The following is a 12577-nucleotide window of genomic DNA, read 5'->3' as shown; positions in this document are numbered from 1 at the left end:
GCTTACAGCATGGGATAGGTCATCTGGCAAACCACGACACCAGCTTTGCGAATTTCGTGTCTTCAAGAATCTTTTACCTTTGTGAATTTTCTTTGTGCGTCTTGCTTATTTTAGCAGAAATGATTTCTATTCTGCATGCAAAATGTTCCTCTGTCTCATTAATTAAAAATTATATAGTAGAACAATAATTACAAAATAGAAGTTATCGAGTTTTATCGTATGCTCTAATGTGGAAAAGTTGTGCGACCATTTCAGTATGACAAACAAGGGAGCTAACTCTTAATTTGACAAATTAAGGGGTTGCCATTTTTAGACCAACATATTATTCCAGAAGGTAATCGTGGATGATTTTTGTTGTTGTTAAAAATGCATAGCACATCTTCTACCGGATCATTTTTCGTAACTTTTGGAATTTATACTAATTTCGTTGACACATGCGACGCATTGTGACATGCGTACGTCATAATGTTACCACCCGAAGTGCGTGGGTTTCACCAATGTAAACAAAAGCAAAAGCACCGATTTTTCTTTAGTTTTGTTTAAAAAAAAAACTTAATTGAGTTGAACTTTGGATCTGTACAAAAATAAAACATGTTTACAAATAAACGTTCGTGGCCTTCATAAAATAAATAAACAAACGAAATATTGCTTTTGTGTGTGTACGATGCTTTCTCCCTACCGGCTTGAACACGTGCTCAATCAAGAGAATATCTTTTTTTGTTTTTGCGATGCTCGTTTCCAAACGAAAACGAGACTGAACTACGGCGCATGCGCAGTTGTTGTCAATTGTCGAATGGCGGTTGTTGTTTAGGAGCCTAAATTGTCGTTAATTCGGTTCCTTTTTTTTTTTTTTTTTTCGTTTATTATTCTTTCTTTCTCTTCCTGTGTCCACTATTTAAGCGATCTAATGGTTATGGAACAAGTCAAGATGGACCAGGATTCCGGAGAAAGCGATAAAAGTTCTGATGAGGATACAGAATCATCTGGTTCGGAGGAAGATAGTTCGGGTTAGTTCGAAATTATCTTCTTTCTTTAGTAATAGTAGTTTTGTTTTTAATGTATTTTTATTTAATAATATATATATATTAGAAGTGGGGGGGGACTTCTAGACAACAAACAAAAAGTGGTAAAAAAATTAACAAAAAACAAATATATGTGCTTATGCACTTATGTTACCGTGCTATTTTGTTTAAAAAATAGTATTTTCAAGTTAGTTTTACGATATCTTTTTATTATTAAATTATTAGGTGAAAGTACAGAATAGTTACAAAACATTCTACCCTCCCCGTGTTAAGAATGGCTTTCTAAATGATAACATTATTTCAGCACAGTAACCTAAGTGCATAAGTTGCAGTGCATATGCACTGCAGTGCATACTGCATAACTACTCATTACCAAAGGCAGCTTCTACCTATCTGGATATTTTTCTTAAATAAAAGATACTAGTAGAAATCCGCTCAATAAATATCGCCGTGACATTTATTTGGGTGGATTTCTACCAGTACCATATTTTGTTTTATTTTTCGAGTTTAGAGCGATTCTCAGGACTCAAAGATGACAGCCTAGCCTCATGTCCGCCGTCTTTGTTATCGTTTTTAACTTAACCGCTTGGCACAACTTGTGTTTCAAATTTAATAAACGTTTTAAAATGTTAAAACAGGAACAACTTTTCCAGGTAGGTAGAAGAGTAACTTATCTTGCCTTTGGTAAGAATTAATTTGTTCTTTTGACCACCTTTTCCATTTGTTGTCTATAGTAAAACATGCCCCCCCCCCACCAAAAAAAATGTTAAGTAGATTTACTAACAAAACAAAAACAAACTCGCGACATTTTTTTAAAATTCCTTTTTATTAAATAATATATATATATATATATATATTGAAAACGATTCTATTGTGTAAGCGTTAGAATTAACATCCTTCATTTCTTCGTTCATTCCTATTATTTCCCCATGCTTTAATGTTTACCACCGAGTTTTAAAAATTATTTCCTGATCTATTCATAAAGAGTCCCTTTAACTTTTATGTCTTGTCTTTGTTTTATTAAAACATTTTATATAAATAAATAAAACTACAAAAATGCCAAATAACTCCTTAATTATTTAGAGAATTTTAATATTTTTCCAGTGTGTTGTTTTCGAGGCGCGCCATTTTTTCTACTCTGCATATTGCATCAACGGATTTGCTTTTTAGTCTCCAACCTTTCAAAATATTTGAGATTATGGCAATTTGGGATTATAATTCATTGTTCTAAGGGAAATAACTATTTTACTATACTAAGTGGAAAAAATCTTTTTAAAATTACACTAATTTAAGGAAAATTAGAATATCGAATTTTACTATTTTTTTTTTTATTTTCTTTAAATTTATAAAAATTTTTGTTCCATTGAATGAAGTAGTTATATATATATATATATATATATATATACACACACACACACGCACTTTTGTTCACCTCAAATAAAGTATACTTAAATCATGTTATTTTATTTTATCACTCTTAAGGAAAAATTATTCGTTATATAATGTATTTCAAAAAATTAAAAATGTTGATACTTTGCTGTTTTATTTATTTTTGATATGATTTTCGGTACTTTTGCACTTTTGCCACCATGCTGAAATCATAACGTTATTTTGAAAGCCTTTCTTAACATGGGGAAGGTGTTTTGGAACTATTCTGTGCTTCCACCTAACAATAAAAAAAAAAAAATCGTGAAGCTTGAATTTAATCTGAAAAAAAAAAACTATTTAAAAATAGCGCGATGGCAAAAGTGCACAAGCACCTGATTTTCAAGTTAAATTGAATTTTTACGGTACCTTTTGTTTTTATTAAATTGTTAGGTGAAAATACAAGATAAGGTACTGGTCGCAATTTGAGTTCCCTGCCGAATACCATAAAAAAAACTGACTTCTCCCTACGCATGAGCAAAGGAAGGACATGTTTTAGTTGCCATAGTAACTGAACGATCATGAATTTTTATCGACTTTTTTTTATATAAGTTTTACTGTTTATGAATATTGAAATAAATGAAATTACTACACATTTAAATAGTAATAATTTTATCGACTTTTTTTTTTAATAGCATTTTCTATATATATATATATATATATATATATATATATCATATAGCGCGAATCAGTGCACTGCACTAGCACCCATTTTTTTTATTAATAAATGTTTAGTAATTTTTAAAAGTCGATAAAATTATAATTAATAAATGTGTAGTAATTTCATTTATTTCAATATTCATAAACAGTAAAACTTATAAAAAAAAGTCGATAAAAGTGAGACATAAACAGTAAAACGTCGTCATTTAAAAAGAAAATGCTATTAAAAAAAAAGTCGATACTGATTATGAATATTGAAATAAATGAAATTACTACACATTTATTAATTATAATTTTATCGACTTTTTAAAAATTACTAAACATTTATTAATAAAAAAAATGGGTGCTAGTGCACTTTACTTATGATTCGCGCTATATGATATATATATATATATATATATATATATATATATATATATATATATATATAGAAAATGCTATTAAAAAAAAGTCGATAAAATTATTACTAATAAACGTGTAGTAATTTCATTTATTTCAATATTCATAAACAGTAAAACTTATAAAAAAGTCGATAAAAATTCATGATCGTTTAGTTACTATGGCAACTAAAACATGTCCTTTGCTCATGCGTAGGGAGAAGTCAGTGTTTTTTATGGTGTAATAATAAAGGTCAATTTTTACAAGGCGCTCCAGCGTCGTTTAACCCCTAAAAAATGGGGGGGGGGAGTGATCTACTTTTTTTTTTTTTTATTGACGTTAATACGTTTAAAAGACCTTTATAAATAATATGAAAAGAGAATTTTTGAAAAAAAAAAAAATTTACAGTGGGGGATCATTTTCCCATATAAATTTAAATGATCACCCACTTCTTAGCCACTTAGCGTTCAACGAGACATGTCACCATAGCAATTTCAACTTTGGCGAGCGCGGGGAGGGTGTGGAAGTGCGGTAAACATGACAATTTTGGGGGAGGGAGAGGATTACATTTGAAACATAAATAATATATTTAATTTAAATTTTAGTGCTGGGAGGGGAGTTTAAAACGTAAAATAACACGATAAATTTAATTTTCGTGGCGGTTCGGGGGTACCAAATTTCTCTTTTCATATTCATAAAGGCCGTTTAAGTATTGCGGGGGGGGGGCAAAATAAAACGAAAAAATTAACACACAACCTACCTTTTAAAAGGGGTTTTCGGGTGTGCTGAAAACGAATATCGTATTAAAAATTGGGTCTGGCAACTAGTTTTCACGGTATTGCAAACATTTATTCATGTTTCATATATAAATGGAACGTGGGGGGGGGGACGATGAAATTACAAGATACTGTGGAGCTAAATTTTTTTTATAAATAACCAAAAAAATAAATATAACAAAAACATTTTTTTTTGCGCATATTTTTTTTGTTTTGGTTTTCGACTATGCTGAATAAGAAAATCTCATTTAAATTTTGCAAAGACAAGTAGTTTTCGAGCTATAAAGACCTGTATTATGCACTGTAATTCATTGGCCGCCATGTTTGTGTTTGTATGCGTGTGCGATAAACAAATCCACTTTTCTGCAACTAATGCCCAATTTTTTATAGTGTTTGCGGGTGGCTATGCTGACAACAAATATTCGAATTTCGTGTTCCTATTTCTTTTGTACCACATCTTTTGATTTGTGGCATGTGACATAGTCAAAGGGAATCTTAATTGCCTACTCATTAAGGCAGATGGACTTTCTGACCTGCATGTATGTGGAATTGTTCTACAACTTAGTAATAGTCTTGGTAGGAAAGCATCGATTTTCTCCTTCTGTTGCAAGCATGCTTTCATGCCATGTTACCGTCTGGACCCTCCTTTCCGCTATCCCATTACTTTGAGGGTGGTAGGGAGGGGTCTTGTAAGGCCTGCATCCTATTTTTCTTAGCCATTCATGCAAATCCGCATCAGCAAACTCTGGTGCATTATCAGTCACCAATGTTCTTGGTATCCCGTTTCTCAGAAATATTACGCTTAATATTTGTTTTATGGTGGTACTTTTTTTTTATCAGGTACTCACCACTTCAGACCAACCTGAATATGAGTCTACTAATATTAATAATAGTCCTATCTCATTGACATGGGCATGATCCATGTGTACTCTTCTGTGGTTTTGGGGGAACTACCAAGTCTCCATTACATATTACTCCGTTTTCTATAGTCAGTTTGTCTTATTTTTTGAATGGTCATTCAACCATTGAACAATTTCCCCAGCGATTATCTTTTATCCTCAACACTATTCTGTTTAACACTGGGTCATTTGTAGTTTCAGTAGCCATTTTATCTACAGATATTACATCAGTTTCTACAAGGTGCAGGAATATGTCTTCTAATTTCTCGTCGTTTTTTTGTCCTTATCCTCTCTATAAAACCTCAATCTAGATAAGGCATCAACGTGCGGTATCGTACCCCCTTTAACATACTCAATGTCAAAGTTGAACACCATCAGTCTAATCGTGCAACGTAATATTCTGGACGTAACTTTTGGTAGTTCTTTTCTTAGGTTGAACATAAATTCCAGTGGTCTGTGATCACTTTTCAACAAGAATTTATCTTGCTCTATCCGTTGTCCACACTATGGCTAGTGCCTCCCTTTCTATATTAGAAGAATTGTGTTCAGTCGTTGTTAATCTCCTCGATAAGTACATTACGGGATGACCATCTTGTGGCAAAATACCGGATACGGAATGCTCACTAGCATTAGTAGTTAGTTATGTCCTTCTTAGGGTCAAAAATTTGTACTATTGGCTTGTTTGTCACAATCTGTTCTAACTTTTCAAAGGCTGTTGGTGTTTTAACCAAATGAACTCCACATTTTTTTTTTCTTTGCAAATGATTCTGTCAACTTATTTTGCTACATATTTTCTATAAAAATTTACCAAACCTAAGAAAGACTCCAACTCTTATTTTTTGGTGTAGCCATTTTTGGAATTTTCTCTATTAGTACTTCATCTGGAGAGATCCTTTCCTTTGATATTGAATAACCCAAAAATGATATTTCATTACTGTTGGTTACACATTCTTGTATTGTCATACCAGTGTCTCTTAGCCGATTCAGTATATTTTCAGTTTTTTTCTTTAAATCATCTTCATTTACATCTCCAACACACAAATATCGTCTTGATAACAGATGGTATTGCCAACATTTCTTATTACTTTTTCAATAGCTTTTTGAAAATTGCACTTGCCATTTTTATGCCATACAGCATCTTTTTCCATCTTAATAGGCCTATAGGTGTTTATGGTCGTCATCTCTTTAAAATTTTCATCTATGGGAATTTGGTGATAAGCTGATTTTAGGTCTATCTTCGAAAATACTTTCATTCCAGCAAGTTTATGTAAAACTACTTCCACATTCGGAATAGGATACGAGTTGGTGCAAACTTTATGGTTCACCCCTATTTTATAATCTCCACAAATTCTCAAGTCACCATTTTTTTAAATTTTTTTTTTTTTATTTAATACCACAATCGGTGATGCCCATTTGCTTCCTCCTGGAGGAGCAGGTTCTAATAAGTCTTCCTTTATTACCTTTCACAACTTATCTATTACTAACGGTAATAAATGCACTGGTACTTTGCTTACTTCGTAGTAGGAGGGAAACATTTTCTTCTAATTTCAGGCTAGCTTCATAACTTTCTAATTTTCCTGTTTTTTTCATTTCTATCTCATTAATCAACTTCGTTGAATTTATTTTTAATACATCATTCCCCAATAGTCCATGCGTTTTTTGGCAATTTGTAACTATAATGGGTACTACTTCATATTTTTCTTTTAGTTCTATTGAACCTTCAAAGTAACTCACTGACATAATTATACATTGCTATTTTTTTTTTTTTTTTTAAACGGTTTTCACATTCCCCCCCCCCAAATTTCTGGGTATTATAGTCACTTCACTGCCAGTGTCTATTTGCATGCCAACAACACAATAGTTGATTTTTATTTTTGTATTTCCATTCTTAGATCCAGTATGTTGTATATTATCCTGCTTTACATTTTTCGTTTTACATACTTCTTTGAAGTGATTCTTTTTTAAACACTTTGAATATGTTTTTCCAAACGCTGAGCATTTTTCTTTTTTGATTTCATGAATTTTTCCACAGTATTTTTTTCTTTTTGTTTTTACCGTATGTGTTTTAGCCATTAATTCTTCGTAGAAGTTATTTTTATTTTGGTTGCAGGTATGTATTAATTCCTGCTGTTGTATAAATTCTAGACATGTGTTCAAAGGAATGTTTGTAAGTTGTAACTGTTCCATTAGCTTATGACTGTGCAGAATTCTACATACCTTTAATTACTCTTAGTTGGATTAAGTCTTCTTCTGTTTCTTCTTCTGTTCCTAGTTCTTCGAATTCACAATATTTACTTGCACTTAACTGGTGTAAATATTTTACTTTTGGTTCATCCACTTCCTGCTTCATTGCCATAAACTTGGTCCTTTCTGCAATCACCAGTCTTTTTTTCGGCCTCATGTTTCCCTTGATAACCTGACTTATTTCTTAGAAAGTCATTTCTTCTAGTTCTCGAGGGTAAACCATTGTCGCAACCTTCATAATTGCTTCACACCCAACGTTAGCCATGAACAAGTCGGTGATTTCATTTTCCCCTCCTCATTTTTTGTTTTTCAACTTTTTGCATCTTGCATTAGCAATGAACCAACAAATTCATGTATCTATGTATTCTGGACCTTCAAGGACCAGAGAGTATCCTATCGGCGATGCCATTAATATGTTGTGTATAATGCTAAGTAAGCGTTCAACAACCAACCTATCACTAATTTCCCCCACTCTTTATCTGTGCCTAAACCTAAACATAGATTCCATGAGCAAAGCTTCTTTCTTAGAACTGCATGCCTATGGAATTGTCTTCCGTTTTTCTGCTTTCCAGCGGACAACGATATGGTTTTCTTCAAGTCTAACGTAAACAAGTTTTTGATGAGCCGTTCCATATAAGTTAACAAATTTACCGAATCTCCATTACTAGCGATTACTATATTGCCCAATTTCTACTGTACACTCTTTAACCCTTATCCTCGAGTGGCCTCTTGGTCTTGATAAGTGGTGATGCCTATGTAACAAAAACAAAAAAAAAACCCTGTGCTAGCTGGTGTCAGTTTATAAATGAGTTATCTGCTCATATGCAAATTATACTTAATTTGCATATCACTATAGTGTTTATTCTGAAAGCTGTTTTTAAGATAGGGAGGTTTGTGGGGGGGGGGGTTATTCCAAAAGCTGTTAACATTTTTAAAGGAAATTGTGAAGGTGGACTTATTTGTTTATTACGCACATACAAACATAGCAACCAATGAATTATTGTGCGTAATACAGGTCTTTATAGTTTGAAAACTACTCGTCTCTGTAAAACTTAAATGAGATTTTCTTATTCAGCATAGTCAAATCTATATAAGTCGTCATTTAAAAAAAAAATTGTTGAGGTGGACCTAATGTAAAAAAAAAATATCAATACTGTAATCTATTTTGTTATTTTATAAAGAATTCTAAGAATTTTATTTTTATTATTGCTATTAGTATATTATAATTTCAAAACGGTTATATAGGAGTGAGGTTATAATAAAAAAAAAGAAAAAAATTGGCAGTGTGTCGGTTGTATGAACCATGTAAGTTATTCAAAAGAGTGGGGGGTTTTTTCCTGTATTTTTTTAGGTGAATATCTGATGAGTAAGTGACTAAAAATGCAGCAAAGTAATAATTTTGGCAGACTTGTTAGTCGTGAATGAAACGATATTGTAATGGTTACCTTTTGAATAGTAATAAATTACCAACTAAGAAAACTTAATATTTGGAAATCGGAGAACTATTATCACATACACACACACACACACACACACACACACACACACACACACACAGACCTCAAACACAGACCTCAAACACAGACCTCAAACACACGACACAGATTTAAACCTCCCTATATGTAAGACGATTTAACTGTAATCTAATTTAATATAACTTTTGTACCATTTAAAAGAAACTTAAAAATAAACTAATATTTTAATTTTTTTACAGTGTATAAAATTAAAAAATTAGGGGTATGCCGATTAATCAGTAGGTACTTGATAATCGGACAGTTTGCGGATTAATCGGCATATTAATTACTTTTCACTTTCCTATTGAATTTAAACCATTTCATCACTGCCAAGTGACTCATCAGATAGCTTTGACACATTAACATAGTAACTGCTGATTTAACTTAACATTTAATTGTGTGGCCACTATTATGGCTTTTTGTTTTTATTAAATAAAATTACAATTTCCAATTCTTAAATGAATATAATTAGATAAAATAAAACAAAATTACAAACCAACTACAAAGTACAAATTGTAATTCTTTGAAGTAAATAACTATAAGCTGAAGTTCCGCACCTGCTGCTGCTGCTGCTCTACTTCCTCTTCTATTCTTGCTGTCTGTCTCCTCTGCTCTCATAATCTCCTCAGTATTTAAGTTGAATACTTTGAAGTTGAACTGTAGAAACCTTGAAGTTTCTCCATTCTCAGAACACAGCCTGTTCCTCTTAGGTTCACACACATTAGTACCTGTACTAAAGAGCCCCTCATCCTTCAAGATGAAGGTGGTGTGCTTAAATATTTTGAAGCCAGTTTACTCAGCAGTGGTAAGATCTGACTACAATATGGTTGTGTTCAAGTCTAACGTAAATAAGTTCTTGATGAGCCGTTCTATATAAGTTATCAAATTTACCAAATTTTCATTACTAATGATTACTATATTGTCTAATGTCTACTGTACACTCTTTAACCCTTATCCTTGAGTGGCCTCTTGGCCTTGATAAGTGGTGATGCCTATGTAAAAAAAAAAATCTCCTGTCTTCTTCCACCACTGAAATGGATTATCACCTCTTGCGAGTAATTGTAAAGCTATGAAGGGCGCGCAATAAGTAATGCCCCTGACCCACTTCCCATAGCAGTAAAGCAACGAAACTTTGCACAGTTATTAGTCTTTCTCTACATAGGAACCACCCAGAGGTTATGCATTTCTCCGATCATTTGATGCAGCTCTGGAGACCGTTTTTGTAGAACACGCTAAGTTGGTCCTCCAACCACGATGTGACTTCAGAAATCAAGGCTGCATTATCTGGGAAACGCTTTCCTTTCAAAAACAACTTCATGGCTGGGAAAAGGTGGAAGTCAGAGGGTGCAAGGTCAGGAGAGTAGGAAGGATGGGGAAGGATTTCATAACCACATGCCTGTGCTTCTGATCTGGCGACATGCGAGTTGTGGACCGGAGCGTTGTCCTGCAGGAGGAGGGTACCTTTGCTGATCTTGCCCCGCCTCTTGATTTTGATAGCTTCCCTTAATTTCCTCAAAAGTGAAGCATAATAGGCTCCTGTAATTGTGGTACCCTTTGCCAGGAAATCTGTCATCACTACTCCATCCTGGTCCCAGAAGACTGAGCATGACCTTGCCAGTGGAGGGCTGCACCCTTGCCTTCTTTGGAGGTGATGAGTCCAAGTGCTTCCACTGCATTGACTGGGCTTTGGTCTCTGGATCATAGTGATGGACCCAGGTTTCATCCTGTGTAATCAGTCTTTTGAAACACTTTGACTCATCTTCTTGGCACATCTCCAAATTTATCCTCGAGCACTCGACGCATTCTCGCTTCTGGAATGGTGTGAGCAACCTGGGAATCCATCTGGCAGACACTTTATGTATATGCAAATGGTCATGAATGATAGTTTCCACAGACCCTGTACTAATCTTGATATCTTGGGCTATTTGGCGAATAGTAATGCGGCGATCTTCCAAAATGGCAGCCTCAACTTGACGGATAGATGCCTCATCAATGGCAGAAGGGGGGGGGGGCGACCAGGTCTGAGAACTGTTTCCACAGACTTCTGGCCATGTTTGAATTCACGATGCCAGCGTTTTACAAGGTCATATGATGGGGCATTATCACCATAAGTTTCTTTCGTTTCATCAAAAGTCTCCTGTGGTGTGCGTCCTTTCAAATACAAAAACTGGATCACTGCTCGATATTCAACAGGCTCCATTTCACATCTGACTCGGTAGAAACACCTGTAAAACATAAACCACAATTAGTTCAGAGCTGTAATTTGCCACATAACCCGTAGAGATATAAATCATTGCACATGCAAAATTTCAACTAGATCAGACAACTGGAAGTGGGTAAGGGGCATTACTTATTGCACGCCCCTCGTACATAAGTTCTATTGTACACTTAAGCATAAAGGATTTACTCCTTTTGAGTTTAGATTGTGATTCTTGTATTTCTGCTGTAGTTGCAGTCTCCAGGTTTAACTCTTGTTTCTACCTGTTCTAAGGTTAGATTTGTTATTGTATTTACTGTAGGATTATTCGAAGTTAATTCATCAAACCGGCTTGAAAGACAGTTTTACTTTCACTTTGATCTTCTTGACCCTCAGTAGAGCTTGAAGAAGTTTAACTTACCAATTCTGCTTCATTATCATCAGTAGAAAGTAGATATAGAATCCAATTCTGAATAGTGTTTTCCATATTCTTCTGAAATTTAAATTTGAATTTTGGATCTAGGAAAGTAGAGATACAAGTTTTTATCATTTAGATAGGATGAAAATCTTGTTTCCATTGATTCATTGAATTGTTCAACACTAGTAAGGATTCCACTAAAGTAAAAAATATCAGGATTATATTGGATAGCTTTTGAAAGAAATAACCTCAAAGCTAAAATTGTAGATATTATCATTTGATATGGTTGAAGTTCTTTGATTTGTTTCTTTGGTGATTTCTTTAAATGAACTCGATAACTGGACAATTTTTTTTAACCCGTCGTTACTGGTAAGTTTTTAAGATGCGAATCTTATCAACAGCATAAATTACAAGAGCTTTTGGTTGTTCTAAATTTCTTTTTAGCATATATGTTGAATTCCAACGTGTGGTCACATCTTTAATAAGTTTGTTTTTCCAAATCAAAGCTGATCCTGTGTTTCAGTTAATTTGCTAATTACTAATGGAGAGTGATTAAAATGAGACTATATTTGTTGTAATGATTGTTTTAACCGTTTGTTTGGAAAACAATAAGTTATTTATTGAAAGTTGCAATCTATGTATGAAGCATTATAGTGATTCTAAACCACATTCTCTGACACCAGCAACCATATTTGTTCCTGAATACTGCAAGACTAGCAGGGTAACCTAACGTTGCCCGGGATTAAATGATGATCAACCAATATTTTTGTAGGTTACAAGTAGTGATGGGACGATTCCTATATATTTTCCCCCCGATTCTGATACAATTACCGATTCCGATTCTTTATAAATCTCTAATTATTTAACTATAAGATTGTTATTTTCTCTGATTTTCGTAAAAAAAAAACATGTTAAATATGCAGATATTTTCCTAAACGTCAAAATAAACTTGTGGGGATGATCTATCGATTTTAGCTTTAATTGTATTTTAAAATCGATGAATATTTATTATTTTATCACTATTACCAGCTATGGAAGGTTTTA

General features: G+C 33.4%; 1 protein-coding gene across 10 annotated transcripts in view; it reads left to right on the top strand.

Annotated features, from left to right (window-relative positions):
- The first annotated feature begins 750 nt into the window (after nt 1-750).
- The window catches only part of LOC145256262 (breast cancer metastasis-suppressor 1-like protein), a 145168-nt gene continuing 133341 nt past the window's right edge, over nt 751-12577 (top strand). For 4 of the 10 annotated variants that reach the window (XM_080114930.1, XM_080114931.1, XM_080114934.1 and 1 more), the window contains exon 1: nt 792-1007. In XM_080114930.1, coding sequence (XP_079971056.1) covers nt 908-1007 — 100 coding nt within the window. In that variant the 5' untranslated portion in view covers nt 792-907. Of the gene's footprint in view, nt 1008-12577 lie in introns of all 10 variants that reach the window. The other 6 variants (XM_080114935.1, XM_080114936.1, XR_013863947.1 and 3 more) reach the window with 6 other exon arrangements.

This window comes from Euprymna scolopes, chromosome 32, assembly GCF_053919585.1.
Source record: "Euprymna scolopes isolate OS-2025 chromosome 32, ASM5391958v1, whole genome shotgun sequence".
Lineage (NCBI taxonomy): Eukaryota > Metazoa > Mollusca > Cephalopoda > Sepiida > Sepiolidae > Euprymna > Euprymna scolopes.
Note: the sequence above shows the minus strand (reverse complement) of the source record. Positions and strands in the feature narration are given on the sequence as shown.